This window comes from Aotus nancymaae, unplaced genomic scaffold, assembly GCF_030222135.1.
Source record: "Aotus nancymaae isolate 86718 unplaced genomic scaffold, 86718_ANA_hifiasm-v0.15.2.pri h1tg000059l, whole genome shotgun sequence".
Lineage (NCBI taxonomy): Eukaryota > Metazoa > Chordata > Mammalia > Primates > Aotidae > Aotus > Aotus nancymaae.
In genome coordinates, this window is record NW_026988473.1 from 9,186,762 (window position 1) to 9,201,916 (window position 15,155).

The 15,155-nt window shown below is 59.4% G+C and overlaps 1 protein-coding gene across 4 annotated transcripts in view; it reads left to right on the plus strand.

Moving 5' to 3' along the window:
* Nucleotides 1-15,155, plus strand: part of SYT7 (synaptotagmin 7) — a 65,850-nt gene that overhangs the window by 27,875 nt on the left and 22,820 nt on the right. Inside the window, exons 3-7 of one of the 4 annotated variants that reach the window (XM_021676827.2) lie at nt 1,493-1,572; nt 5,604-5,735; nt 6,660-6,884; nt 10,336-10,704; nt 14,573-14,695. In XM_021676827.2, coding sequence (XP_021532502.1) covers nt 1,493-1,572; nt 5,604-5,735; nt 6,660-6,884; nt 10,336-10,704; nt 14,573-14,695 — 929 coding nt within the window. The remainder of the gene's footprint in view (nt 1-1,492; nt 1,573-5,603; nt 5,736-6,659; nt 6,885-10,335; nt 10,705-14,572; nt 14,696-15,155) is intronic. The other 3 variants (XM_021676835.2, XM_021676840.2, XM_021676842.2) reach the window with 3 other exon arrangements.

Here is a 15,155-nt window from a genome sequence, read left to right on the forward strand (position 1 = left end):
GAGAGAGGAGCTGAAGTAAGTAAACAGAAATACTCATATCTGTGATGAGGTGTCTTCCTTCCAGGGGATCATCTGGTGAGGCCACGCCATTTCAGAAAGGAGGGAAGGGACTTGGCTAGGGTGACAGAGGGAACATATTGCCCCAGGCAACCCTGAGGTGTAGAGCACTGCTGGTGGGATGAGGGAGCTTTGCCGCCAGTCTCCCTAGATAGGCGGCTCCCATGCCTGGGAAGGGGCGGCCCCTGGCAGGAGCATCCAGAGCATGGCTGTGACAGGGAGCTTTGCCGCCAGTCTCCCTAGATAGGCGGCTCCCGTGCCTGGGAAGGGGCGGCCCCTGGCAGGAGCATCCAGAGCATGGCTGTGACAGGGAGCATGGCCAAGACAGCTCTTCCTTTGCTTTAGAGAGGATGGAATAGTTTGCTGTTGTGGCTGTGGTGCTGGTGCACATGACAGGGTGTTGGGAAGCATTTGCATTCGCACGTGTGTATGTGGATGTGTTCGTGCCCACATGTGTGTGCGTGTGTTTGCAGCCAGGGAGGAGCAGGCCAGTGCCCAGTGGGAGAATGTGCTGAGAGAGGCAGCCCCAACCCCCATACAGCCCCTGTCCCCCAACTGCCCGCATCAGCCCTGGACCTGGCCCAGGTCCATGGCCCATGGGTGCGCGTGAGGACGCTTGGTGGCAGCCAGGAATGTTAATGGGGCTGGGCTCTGCATGAGCTAAATTTAGAAACCCAAACCAAGAAGGTGAATGGTGCTCACCTTCCCGGCAACAGGCCCAGTATTGCTGCGGCCACGGCCCTTCCTTTAGCTGGAGGATCTGGGTTGCCTACTGGCTGCCCTGCCCCCTCCCTCTCCTGTTAGTGTGAGGGACTCTGTGGGACAGAGGCCCAGGCTGCCTCCCCACAACTGCCTCTGAGTCGGCGGGCAGTCTCTCTTCCTAAGACTGCCTTCCTGAAACAAGCTTGCTCCTGCCTCACAGCCCCAGGGCATGAGGACCCCCCAGGGAACCCCCAGACAGTGGTGGACACAGCCCTGAGCAGGACTGAGGACATGGCCTTCTCCCCACCCCCACTGCTCACATCACTGGCTACTGCCAACCTTGCCCTGCAGGATGCCACCCCCACCATCTGGGGGTGGTGACGTGGACAGTGTGACGTGGCCAGGCGCCTGAGAGCCGTCTGTCCGTGGCAGAGGGAACTGTGTTTCTGGGAGCCAGGCCAGAGCCCCAGGAGATAGGCAGACAGGAGGGGCTGATCCCTGGGAGTCAGGGATGAAGTTCAGGTCGAGGCGGGTGGGGCAGGTCCTAGAGCCTGGTGGAAGCAGGCATCCAGGGGATTGGTCCCCACTGCAGTGACACCCTCACACACTGCTCCTGGCCTTGTCGCCATGACCAGACTCCAGTCTGTCTCCTTTCCCCCCAAGTCCCTGTTCTGCGGAGGTGGGGAGGGTACAGTCCTGTTCCCCAGGAGTGACCCCAGTCCTATCTCCACAGGGCAAACGCTACAAGAATTCCTTGGAGACGGTGGGCACGCCAGACTCAGGGCGTGGGCGCAGTGAGAAGAAGGCTATCAAGTAGGTGCCAGGCTGCCAGTTTGGGAAGGGGCCACACAAGCAGCCCAGGCGGGAGGAGCCCCTTCTCTCCCCCAGCCCCACAGACCTGACCACACACACTCTCAGTTCCCCATGCCCCAGTGCCACGCTCTCTACACCTCCACACACTCCCAACAACTAAGGGGCCCCATCTTTTTGGCCTGTGCCCTAGCCCCTCGAAGTGCTCCAGAATCCCCAACCCCTGTTCCAGCTGCTCTCACCCCCAGCCCTGTCTGCGCCCACCTCAACCCTGGTTGCCGCTTTCTCATCTGACCCTTCTGTCACACACACTGTCCCCACCCCCTGCAGGCTTCCCTGGACCTCCAGGCCCCTCCCATGGGGCCCCTGCTGCTGGGCCGGGGAGCCCCTCCCTCATGGGCCCCAGATTCTTTTCTCAGATCCTGCCAGTGTTCAAGGATGATCTGGAAGTGGGGAGGCAGACACACCTTGTGGACCCCAGCTGGCCCCTGTGCTGGGCCACCTGGGGAGCAGAGCACTGGGGAGCGGCCCCTCCCTTTCCGTCATCCGCACTGGCTGCTGCTTGTTTGGCTGCCTCTGCCTCACCCAGGTCTCCTTGTTGTGCTGGAGAGCCCTCTTCAAGGGGTCTGCCCTCCCCCTGCAGACCACCTTGGCCAGCCCTCTGCTGAGGTCACTGGGAGACACCGAGAGAAGCCCCCTGGCTGGGGACTCAGGCCACCCGGGCTCTGGGAATGGAGGCTTTCGCTGGTGGAGATGCCTCTGTGCCCACTGGCCCCAGCCCCTTCCTCTCCGGTGAGCCCAGAGGTCAAAGTGGGGGTGGTGGCCCCACACCTCAGCCTGGCCTGGGCCAAGCTTCCCAGCCAAGGGGCTCTGCCTGGAAGCTGAGCGCCCCCAGCCCTCCCTGCCCCCACTCTGCCTCCATCTCAAGGCCCAGCCACCCTCCCCCTGCCCTCTGGCCCCTGCCCACTGCTGGTCTCCCCTGCCTTCCCCTGCCCATCTTTCCCCTTCCCTTCCCTATTTCTCTACCTTCTCTTCTCCACTCCTCCCCGACCCTCCACCCCAATCCCAAGGGCTCCCTCCCAGCCCCTCCTCTGCCCCATTTTGTTCGTCTCTTGCACTGATCCTGTTTGGGGCCTTGGCAGAAGCTGCGTGGATGTGTCTGGGGTGGGGCAAGTGGAGGGGTGGGCCAGGCGGAGGCTTAGGGCAGGCAGGAGGCTCAGGAGGAGGCTGCAGGAGCCTTTGAAGCTGGGTTGGTTATGCAGGCTCCAGTCTTCAAAGCCAAGTGCTGGCAGGGCTCAGGGGCTTTTACGGAGTGCAGGCCGGGCTTTCTGAAGGCAAGAGATCACGTGGGAGAGCGCAGCCAGCCCAGCACCTGTGCCTCCTCCAGGCCAGGCCGTTTACATCTGCGGGCCAGGGCTGGGGGCCTGTCTCTGACAGGTGATCATAACCTTCCTGGTTAGGGATACATGTGGCAGGGCCAGAGTCCTGGAAAGGGCCCGTGAGAGGAGACAGGATTCCCAATGGGGGGAGGGTGGGTAGCAGGCTGTGCCAGGCTGGGGCCAGTGCCCATAGGGCTCTCTAAGACAAGGTGAGGCAGCAGCGGCCATCCAGCCTGCCTCTGTGGCCCTGCAGCCCCACACTCACAGTCCTAGCCTGCCCCTGATGCTGCTGAGTGGTCAGACCATCTGCCACGAGGGAAGGAAGCCACCATGTGTGTCTACATGCACCTAGGCTTTTGCTTCCTTCCAGAAAAGAACAGAAAGGGCCCAAGTGAGTGGAGTCCCAGGAGGCAGAGCCTCCTTCCTGCACAGCCCTCCATGGACTTAGGACCCCCCACAAAGGATCGCCTTGTCAAGGATTCTGGGAAACTGTGTTCTTTAGCAGTGCTTTCCAAACTGTGTTCCTCAGAGTCCTTGTGCCCCATAGATGAGTCATGGCTATTCCACAGGTCAAGGGTCCCACGGCCAAATATGTTTGGGGAACACTGCATAGTCTATCTCCCTCTTGGTGATACTGATATTCATGGGCACATTAAAAGCTCTGAGAAGTCCTGCGGTAAAGGAATGTGTTTCCCAAATTTCTTTAATCAAAGATTGTTTTTTCCAGTACCGCAGTGGAAAAACTTGAGGGGCCCTGGAGCTCCTCGGAACACAGGCTGGGAAACAAGTCTGGCAGTGGTGACTCTGGGTGGACTTTTTTCTCTGGGACCTAGGGTTGGATGGCCCTAGATTCTGGAGCTCTGGAGGGAGCAGGAAAGGGAGGCTCCTACCTGCTCCATCTCCCTGACACAGGGAGGCCCCATCCATACCCTGTGTGAGGCTCTGCCAGGAAGGGACATCTGTGGTGGGAAGGGGGTTTTTTGTCATGGGAATAGGTTCCTCTGGGGCCTGTCCTGCCTCCTCCACACCCACGAATTACTTCCCCTGTGAGTAGGCTCTACGCTTTGGCTTTGAGCCCTGTGCACAGTGTCCCCTGTGAGACATTTCGGAGGTGTACTCTGGACAGAGAGATCTGTCTACACCAGAGATGCCCAACGCCACCATCTTATCTGGGCCTGTGGTGGCAGCTCAGCCCCTCTCCATCTTTCTCTTGTGCCTGAGTCTTGAGGCTGAGAACCAAGGTCAAGGTCAAATTCTAAATGGAGGAAAAAGCAGGTCCCCCAAGAACATGTTTGCTTGATCCTGGGGGGTGGGGCATGGCACCCTTGCCCATACTGCGCCACCTTGGCTTTGGGGAGCGGCACAGCCTCAGCTCTCTCCATGCCCACCCCAGTGCTCCACAGGGGGCCTTTTACCTAGAGGCATTCCTGTGCCTCAGGCACGGCTGCCTTCCAGAATAGTCACTGTCTCTATTCCCCCTGGACTCCCAGCCCTGCTCCCTGGGGTCCCAGTAGCCTGAGCTGGTGGTGCCCCTTGTCCTTGGCTCCCAGGGTTTCCAGGTCATGCCCTCCACCAGCCAAGGCTTCTACCACCCACCCCACCTGCAAGTCCCCATGTTCTCAGGAGAAGGCGGAAAGTCCAGGGTGAGGGTCCCTTCCAGACCCAGCAGCTCCACCTTGGAAAGGGACAGGGGACAGGGACACAGGGAGGGGCTGCCCCGGCAGGCCGGCCAGAGACACACCCAGAGAAGCACAGGTTCCCGCTACACACTCCCCAGAACAAAGGACTGAAGGGCCCACTGGTTGCCTTGGTGACATCCTCAGCAAGGTCAGAGGTCTGGGAATGCTCCCCTTTCAGGGAGGTGGGGTGACCCAGCTGCCACGTTTGCAAAGAATAGAATCTCCAGCTCAGCTGAGATCCCCCAGTCTCAGGTTAAGGCTGCAGCTCAGCCTCATGGAGTAGAAGGGAGAGCAGAGGAAGCCAGGGAACCCCTCAGGCCAATGGGAGGAGAAAGACTGACACGGGGCTGGGCCTGTCCCAGGAGGACCCCAGTGAAGAGAAGGTGAAGAGGAGAGAACCTGGATTTTTAGTAGTAGAGCTTCTACTCTGCAGTGAGAGAGCTGATGGTACAGCAGTTACAGCCCGTCTTCTCCTTTGACAGGCAGGGAAACTGAGGCCAGGAGAGGTAGGGCCCAGCGAGTTGGCAGCTGGGCCTGATCTGCCTTTCAGCTCCCTCAGCCAGCAACAAGCACTCTCCTTCTCCCACTCCCTCTGCTCACCTCAGGCCTGGTCCCCAACCCCTCTCCCCTCTGTCCCCCACCTCATCATTTTCTCTCTCCCACCAGCTTTCCAGGTGCGAGGCTCCGGTCCGCTGCCTGCCGCTTGTCTCCTTTCTGTGTGGCTTCCCGGCCCTCGAGTGCCTGCGTGTGTGTGTGGGTGTGCTTGCACAGGTGCGCGTGTGCGTGTATGCTTGTGTGTGCCAGGCACAGACTGCAGTGCCCGCCTGCCTTTCTTCCTCCCGCAGGAGCTGACCCTCGAAGCCCCGCCCTCTGCGCCCGGCCCCTGGGTCCTGGTCCCTTCCGCCCCCGCAGGACTTGCAGTTCTTGTTTCTTCTTGTATCTCCCTGTTTTCTCCCCTCTCTCTCTGCCCCTCCAGTGATCTAGACAGAGACTTTTGGAATAACAATGAGAGCACAGTGCAGCAGAAATGGAGCTCCTACCCTCCCAAGGAGTTTATTCTAAACATTTCACCCTACGCCCCTTATGGCGACCCACGACTGTCCCTCAAGTGAGTGACTTTACCTGGTTTGATCATATGTACCGAGTATCCGCGCACGCCCTCCTTCCTTCCTCCCACCCCCACCCGCCCTTGGCCCCCCTCACTCCTCTCTCCTCTCGCTCCTGTCCCAACTTCCCCACCCATCCACCCCATGGGCAGGCCGACCATGGAGACGAGCAACCCCTCCTGCCCCCGTCCACCTGCCTGCCTGATCCCGTCCCCTCCCCCAGGGCCAGCCTTGCAGGACAGCCCCCTCGGCAGCCACACCTGGCCCCCACAGCTGGTCCCGGGGCCCACCCCACCTTCTGTGCAGTCAGGATGGGGTTGCCCGTTTGGGTCCCGCCCCCTCGGTTGTGGTCGCTGCTTCCTTCCCGCTGTGTGCTGCCGTGGCTGCTCGGTGGTCGGTGGTTCGTGGCGGTGGTCGGTGGTTCGTGGCGGTGGTGGCGGTGATGGTGGTGGTGGTGGTGATGAACTCTGACTAACACGGCTTTCTCTTTCTCCCTGCCTTGGGGCCTCCTGGCCTGGACAGCCCGCTCTTCCTCCGTCGTTAACCCTTCGTTGTCCTGTGGGATAGAGTGGAGGTGGCTGCCCTCCCCCAACCCCCGCCGCCCCTGCCCCAGGCGGTGGGGAGGGGCCCCCCTCCGTTGTCGTGGTGCGTTGTTCTCCGACCCCCAGCCCGCCCGGTCCCCCTCTCTCCTCTCTGCAGGCTCTGCTGTTAACCCATTTGCAGTGCTGATGTCTCTCTCTCTCTCTCTGTCTGTCTCTTGTCCGTCTGTCTCTCTCCTCCTCCTCTCTCACTGTCTCTTTCTTCCTTTTATCTGTTATTGTTTTTCCTCCTCTTCCTCCCCCCCACCCCCACGTGTGGCCCGCCCTCTCTCCCCCACCGCCACCCCCGGTGCCCCTCTGGCCTGGCTGCCTTGTGCATGCCTCCAGTGGCACCCTCCTGTCGGGCGCCAAAGTGGCCGCCGCGGCGGGGCTGGCGGTGGAGCGGGAAGGCCGGCTGGGGGAGAAGCCGGCGCCGGTGCCGCCACCCGGAGAGGACGCCTTGAGAAGCGGCGGGGCTGCCCCCAGCGAGCCGGGCAGCGGTGGCAAGGCGGGGAGAGGCCGCTGGCGGACGGTGCAGAGCCACCTGGCCGCAGGGAAGCTCAACTTGTCCAAGTGAGTGATGGCGCCCCATGGCTGCCGGAGCCGTGAGCTCAGGCCTGCCCTGCCAGGGTGGACAGCGGGACCCCTGGCATGCCCGCTGCTGCCCCCAGAGGTGCCGTCCTCGGCCCCTGGCTCATTCCATCCCTTCATGAGACTCTCCCATCGTCCTTGCCATCTGGCACAACGAACTCAGCCATACAGTGTCGCATTCCAGCCTCTGGCTGATGCCCCATCAGTCCCTCACTTTGCCAGTGACCAGGTCATTCCATTTTCTGCCCCCAGGGCAACTTCATTTCAGTCCCCGGGTCATCCCATCCTCTTTGATTGGCCGCCCCATCTCAGCCACCAGGTCATCTCTCCATGGGCAGCAGGCCTGTGGTTGTTCCATCTCATCCTGGGAGCTGGCCCATTCTCAGCCTGAGACTCACCCATCAGCTCCCGGGCCTTCCCTCTTATGGCCAGCAGATGGCTCTAGACCTAGAAGTTGAGCCATTCCATTTTTGACCATCGGGTGACTCCATTGGCTATCCCAGTCTTGCTTGAACCATACACCATCTGTTGCGGAAGCCACTCACAAGCAGCCGCAGGCTGCCACATTGGTTCATCCTCATCTCAGCCATCCCCATTGGCTGTCCCAGTCTTGGTCAACGAGCTGTCCCACCACTGGTTGTTGGGACGGTGTATTCCTGGAGGTTGGGTTGTCAGACCCCAGCTAGCTTCTCTGGCCAGATGTCATCGGGTGTTCTAGACGTCAGGCAGAAGGAGTCATCCCCTCTTTAATAGCTGTCTGAGCTTGTCAAACAGGCCCACTCTTGGCTGATGGATGTAGGATCAGCCCCTGTTCTCCACAGATAGTATATTCTCATGAGGCAGCTCTGTTCTCATCTTGGCCTTTGGAAACTTCTGATTCCCCTCAGCAGAGCCCTTCTAGGCCCTGAGTCCCTTGAGCTGTGACCAGTCTCACCCCTTGGGGTAGAAATTCCATTTTTGGAAGTTGGAACTACCTCATTCCCAGCTAATAGAGCAGCCTCCCACTTAAAAAGGCCAACACCCCTGACCCCTTCCTAGCTGTTGGGCCATCCTGTTGCCTCAACTGAGGGCCCTCCTTGTTCTTTTCGGAAGACCTGTGGTTTCTGCCGCTGGGACCACTGAAGGCCACCGTGCTGAGATCTCATTCGCTAGTTGGCTTGAGTGCACGCAAGCCAATTTCTCCCGACATCTGGCCTCAGGAGGGTCCCACAGGGAAGCCACACACCCTTCAAAGAGCCCGGCCCAGTGCCCCACCTTCCCAGCCTGCCCCGGCCAGTCTCCAGGCCAGCTAGGCCTACATGCCATCCACTGGTTCCGGGCCTGGAGGAACCAATTTGAGTTTCCTGTGACTGAGAGGTTGTAAATTGGACTAATTTTGGATGTGATAGGTAACCAAAATGAGGTCAGCAAGGAGGAGGAGGAGGCGGCCGTCAACGTGCCACCCTCCCTCTGCCTCGACCTGCCCCCAGGGAGCTGTGGGCCTACCTGGCCAGCCAGGCCTGGGCCTGCTCCTGGAGGTAGCCCCGATTTCAGCCCTGAGTCAGGCAAGGCTGCCGCCCCTCCAAGACCCCAGCTGAAGCCACGTTTTGCTTTCTTCTCTCTTTGTTTCTCTTTCTTTACTATACTCTTTCTCTCCCTCTTTTGCTCTCTCTTTTTCTTTCTCTCTCTCAGCCCACAGGGGTAGCCTAACTGTGGTCTTTTGGTTCCCAGGGTAGGCTCAGAGGGTGAGCAAAGCTGAGAGCTGGTTGCTGTGGTGAAAGTGGCTCCCAAGGGCCCTGGGGCCTCCTCCCTTGGGCAGCCCAGGGGATACTCGGCTACCCCATGGGCCCTAGACCAGAGGCCAGCAAACTTACTCAGTAAAAGGCCACTTGGGAAATACTTAGGCTTTATAAGCCATACAGTCTTGCACGACAACTCAACCCTGCCATTGTGAAATGAAAGCAGCCAGAGACAGTATGTAAAATCATGCCAATGGATTGGTTCCAATAAAACTTTATTTTGCAGAGACAAGCAGCAGGCCAAATATGGTCCACAGACCATGGCTTGCTAAATCCTGCCCTAGACCATTGGATTGAGAGGTGGAGGGAAGAGACAGAGGAGGAGGAGGTTGGAACCCCTGAGGCTCCAAGATGAGAAATGATTCACCCAAAGCCGTTCATTCAGCCCAGTCTCTAACTCTGGTGCCCTGGGGGGCAGCCTGGCTCTGGCCCTGCTTATGGGATATGGTGAAATCTCCAGCCAGTGCATGAAGCAGACAGGTTCCCCAGGGGAGGCCAGGGACTTCTGACTCCAGCTGCTGGCATGGCGAGCTTTTACTAGTACAGCATCTTCAATACAGCACAACCTCATTAAGTCCTCATGGCAACTCTGTGACAGAGGAAGCTTGGAGATTATTTTATTACTCACATTTTGTAGATGAAGAAACTGAGGCCCAGAGACGTGGAGTAACTTTTCCAGAGTCCCATATTCAGTCAGTGGCAGAGGTAGGGTTTGAACCCAGGTCTCTCTGAGGCTATACCGCATCTGACCAGCCATGTCCTAGTTCCTCTCTGTCCTTGCCCCACTTCCCAGTGCATTTCACAGACACTGAGGGGCCTGTGGGAGAGCACCCCCTGGCAAATGCATCAAAGATAGTCACCCCCTTCTCCGTTAAATCTGTGGCAAAGTGTCGGGGGAGTGGGCACTGGGCTCCCACCTTGCCTGTGCTCTTTCCTTGGTCCAGTCCTCTAACTGGGAGATATTCCCAAGGTCCCGGGAGAGGATACTGGACCTAGGAAACAAAGAACCCTGGAAAGAGGGCAAAGATCCACGCCAGAGCCTGAACCCTAAGGCGGCGCTGGCCACAGGGCACAGGTCTGCTGCTTCCTCGCCTCTGTGGACAAAGTATAAGAACTGATGGCTTCCCCGGCCTCCCCAGGATTACTAGGCCAGCTCTGCACTGGCCTGGATTTCTTCCTGTCTCCAAAGGATGGCAGTACTTAAAACACAGAGGCAGACTTTCCTGGTGTCCCCAAGTGAGACAGCGGGAGGGCCACAGCAGCTCCCTCCACCCCTCCCACTCCAACATGACAGGCAGCCGCAGGGCCCTGGGGACCTACCTTCACCACACAGCCTCAGCAGCACTCGCGGCCCACTCAGACCAGCAGGGAGGTCGGCCCAGCCAGGAGGTATTCAGGCACTAGCTGAGCCAGGGCCAGAAGGTGGGTGGGCAGGGCCGACCTGAGGCCTCGGGGTGGGTGCGAGGGCTTTGCAGCCACCTGGGCGAGGCGGTGGCGGCGACAGCGGCGGCGACAGCTCCGATGGAGGCCTGGCGAGGTCCAGCAGCGCGCACCCTGCACTGGGGCCTCCTAGTCCTGGCCCTCGGCTTCTTTCTCCTCCACTGTGATCCCTTCACCTGCTTCTCCTTTCTCTCCTCTCCTCCACCTGCCCCAAGTTTCGAGGATTCCACCCTGTCCACGGCCACTACCCTTGAGTCTATCCCCAGCTCCACGGGAGAGCCGAAATGCCAGCGACCCCGCACCCTGATGCGGCAGCAGAGCCTGCAGCAGCCGCTGAGCCAGCACCAGCGGGGCCGGCAGCCCAGCCAGCCCACCACCAGCCAGAGCCTGGGCCAGCTGCAGGCTCACATGGCCTCAGCGCCAGGCCCCAACCCCCGGGCCTATGGCCGGAGCCAGGCTCGGCAGGGCACCTCGGCCGGCTCCAAGTACCGGGCGGCAGGGGGCCGCAGCCGCTCCAACCCAGGCAGCTGGGACCACGTGGTGGGGCAGATTCGAAACCGAGGCTTGGACATGAAATCCTTCCTGTAAGTCCTCCCCTTGAGCGGGCCGGCCCCACCTCCCCGACCCAGCCTCCTGCCCCCCAGATCTCCTTGGGAGCAGCTGGTCATGTGTGCCTCCTGGCCCTCCATCCCCTTGGCAGGGTGCCAAGCAGACTTGGCAGCCCCCTCCTTGGTGTCTTGTGGTTCATGCCTGAAGACCACCATGGAAGGATTCTAAGCCACCTCCCTATGAGGACCCCTGCCCCCGTCAGTGCTCTAGGGCTCTGGGAAGTTCCCCCCTAAAAGTTAGTTGGAGACACTAGACAATGCCCTGAGATACATCTCTTCTTCCCGGCTAGTCCCAGGCTGCTCTTGGCCTTCCTGCCAGTCTTCCTTCTGCTCCTGCGACTTCTCTCCTACCCCCTCAGTTCCCAAACCCATCCCTTTTACTCATCTCCAGCCCCACCTCCTCCCCTGCAATTTACTTCTTCCCTGTAACCCGACTCTGCTAGCCTTCCTGGCCCATACCCCTCCCTCCGTCTCACTTCCTCTGTCCCCGTCCCTGCCACCACCCCTCCCCCATCTCTCTGACCTTCTGTAGCCACCTGTCCTCCAGCCCCTGCCCTGGCTTCCCAAGTCTCCTTCCTCCAGTAATGACCCATCCCCTGCGGACAAACCTGAGATGTTGCCCCAAAGCTTTAGAAAAGGTTGTTTCTAAATCGGAGCCTTCTTTCAAGCATACAGGCCTAAGAAGTAACGACACACCAGCAGTGTCTAACCTTAACCATTCCCTCCAGCCATCCGCCCACCCTTGCTCTCCCTGGAGGGGACTCGCCCAGGAAGCCCCCTCCCCAGCATCCCTCTGGATATTTGTCCCCACTCTCAGAGCCTAAGACAGGTCTTGGCTGCCATCCCCAACATCACCCCCTCCTCCGCCCTAACGAGAGCTTCCTTCCAGGCCTTGGGGATTATTCCCATCGCCCAGGTCTTCCCTGGGAGCACTTTTCACGGAGCAGACCAGCGCACTAAGCCTGGGAGAGGAGAAAGGGAGGAGGAAAGGGAAGCACTGGCAAGATATAGGGATTCTGAAGGCAAGCACGTCCTCGGAGCATCCTGTCTCTCCCCGACACCTCAGCCAGGGCTTCCCGGGCAGATGGGAGTGCTGCCCTGGGAGAGGCACCCTGCTCAAAGAGGCCCCACTGTGCCAGCTTCCCGTAGCCATGCAAGTGGCCCATGGCCCCAGCCAGCCAGACATGCTGCCTGTGACTCTCCTTGGCAAATCAGGGCACCATATTCTGTGAGGCTCTATCCCACTCGAAGACCTTCAGGAATCTAACTGGACGCCTGCACAGAAGAGCCTCCTGTCTTCCAGCTGGCGGTTTGTTTTGGGACAGAGGCCGTGGTCCTGGCATGGATCTCGGAGAGTCGGAGGAATTTGTTCTGCATGGCTTGAACGGGACTGAGAGCCTGCGTGGCCCCTGCAGCCCCCTGTGCCTCCTCACCCCAGACTGTCTTGTCACAGCCATCACCCTACATCCTGTTCTAGCAGCCATCAGACTGGGCCAGAGGTCTGCCGGTAACCTGGGTACCATCTCTTCCCTGCCTCCCGCCTTCTCAGCCAACCAGGATTGATCCGGCATCGTGCTTGCAACAGCATCCTCTGTCCCCGCTCTGTGCCCCAGGGGCAGTCTCACGTCGCCCCAGCTGCTGGCAACCTCCAGAACTCACCTTGAGGGTCGACCAACTTTTCCTAGAAAAGTCCAGATAATAATTTAGGCTTTGCAAGATGCATGTGATCTCCATCACGTGTTCTTTTTTTTCCTTAAAACAACCCTTTAAAAATGTAAAAACTGTTCTTAGCTCGTGGGCCGTACTTTGCCCCCACCTTATAATTTAGCTGCCCTGCTTCTGAGGCTCTTCTCTTGCCCAAACACTGGTGACCCCAGTAGAGAGGCAGGTGGCCAGGGTTGTCCCGGCCCCCCCATGACCCCACCCACCCCTCTCAGGGAGGGCGGCAGCCCTCTGCTTGATGGCCCTGACGCCCCCAACACTGCCAGCTTCTCCCTCCACTCTCCAGCCCCTGCCCCTCGTCCTCACCCTTGCGGCCTGCAGAGCTGGAGAGAGTGACGAATCGGGAATTTATGCAGAGGAGCTGTTCTGTTTTTAAGAAGAGAAAAAGGAGTATCTGAAAAATGCATTAACCAGGGAAAAAACATGTTGTTTTCATTGAGTTTGCCTTCCCCCAGCACAACTAGCTCCCAAGCAGCCAAATGGAATTTTACCAACTCTGAAACAGCACCAGTGGGCAGAAAACAAAGGAAACGAGGATTCGTCCTGAGGGAGGGGACAGAGTTGTTTCCCGAAAGTTAGATGCCGGCACAAGTGTCAGCCCGGAGTAACTGTGCCCAGGACCAAAAATGCAGACAGGGAGGGACAGAGCAGCCACTTAGCTCCCTCCGTTCACTGGGACCCCAGAGGTAATGTCCCATTTTCCAAGACCCTCATGCCCTCATCCCTCCCCTCAGAGGCTATTTCTCGCCTGTTTGTTCCCTTTTTGAAACCCGCTCTGAGAAGTTAGGGCAAGTTCTTCCTCTCCAAACCTTGCCTTCCTTCACAGTGGTTGAAGTGGTAGACTTCCTGACCCAGCATCCTCTCCCTTCCAGAATATTCCATCAGCCCTACCATCTTCCCTTTGGCCCTTCTTGACCCCTCCCTTTCCTTTTGTCTTGACGAGGGGCCCAACACTGGAGGAGCTCCACAAAGCACCCAGAAAACGCTCACAGACTCTGATGGCCTTCAGGGACAGCGAGCTCACCACCGATGCTTCCTTTTCCTCCCTGGCAAATGCGGGTAACCTCGCAAAGACTCTGGCAAGCTGCCCAGTGGCGCTCTGAGAATGCCCCATACTAAAGGTGTCACACCTGGCCTCACACGGCTGCCCACATGTCCACTCCAAGAGAGTCTTGCCTTCTTGTCTACCCCCCGTTCAGCCTTGACCGTGCTCCCTCAAAGCACGATCTCGCACTGCAGACACAGGCTCCCTGCAGTCCTGCCAAATCTTCTCCAGACCTTGCCAAGTTCCTGCACTCTCTCGCCGCCTTTACTCGTGATGCCTTCTGGACTGCTTCTCCAATGAAAGGCCCATGACCTGGACTCAGCGGTGGTGGTCATTCCCTGGATCTCCAGCAAGGAGGACACAGGAGACAGCTGATGTGGCCGGGTCCTCATATACCACAAAGGACTTTCATTCTCCTCTGATGGGCTTGTGTATCCAGGAGCCTGAGGCTTGTGTTTCCCGCCTGGCTTCAAGGATTATCTGGTTGACTATGACCGGGCGTTGTCTCTGAAGGGCTTCCAGAGGACAGGGTGCCGTGCCCATTGGATTTCAAAACTTTCTAAGCCTGCAAGATGCCGGCGCAGGATAGTGGTAGAGCCCCTCCCTCTTCTCCCAGTGGCCCAGATGATGGTCAGAGCGAGTCCAGCTGGGCATGCATTAGCCTTTGGAAATCTGTGGTGTCCCAGGGCCTATGCTTCATTCCCCCCACCCGAACTCCACCCCAGTGGGTTCCCTTGGGACTGTCCCAGCCATGGGCCACCGCTGCAGGCCTCTGCCCAGCCCCTTGCAGTTTAGCTCCGGAGAGTCTTGCTCGTGGCTCCGGCCGGCGGAGTGTCCAGCGGTAGATGCTTCCCCTCCCTCCGTGCCTTCACTATCCCCACTCTATCCTGCGACTGTTGACACTGCTGAAGTTTGCTTTCTTTCCTGCAGGGCCAGTTTCTTACACTTTTTTCTTCTCTCTCTTTGTCTCTGTCTCTCTCTCTCTTTCTCTCTCTCTCTCTCTCTCTCCTTCCCCCCGCCCCCGCCCACGGGGCCTCCTCTTTTCACCCTGGCCGGTGGGCTGCCCACCCCGGACAGGGAAGGCCGGATGGTGGTGCTATCCTTGGTCTTAGGGCTTTCGGAACAGGATGACTTTGCCAATATCCCTGACCTGCAAAACCCAGGAACCCAGCAGAACCAGAACGCTCAGGGGGACAAGAGGTACGAGCACAGGCGAGGGCCTGCGGCGACGGCGGCAGAGGAGGAGGCGCGGAGAGGCCACCTGCCTCGACCGGCCCTGGCTGCTGGACGAGGTGGTGGTGCCTTCAGCGGATGCTGGAGCGGGAGGACAAGCCCTCTCCCCGGCCGGTGCCCTCACACACAGCCACCTTGGTGGTGTCCCCGGGGTCTGAGGCCACTCGCGGCCATCCTGGGACCATTCTGGATCAGGCCTGCTCTCCGGCATGCTTGCCCCAGCCCGGAGCAAGCGCAGCCTTTTCTGCCCCATCTTCCTGCTTGGCTCCTCTCTGCTGCCCCTCCATATTTCATCTCTGTCCCCACCCCAACCGGAAATCCCCGTTTCTCTGGTGGTTGGTGGGCGGGGGGGATGTTAGGGAAGGGGCGCCAGCCAGCCTGTTCTCCCTCATCCCCACCCCCTCAACCTCCCTCTTGCCTGGAGGTC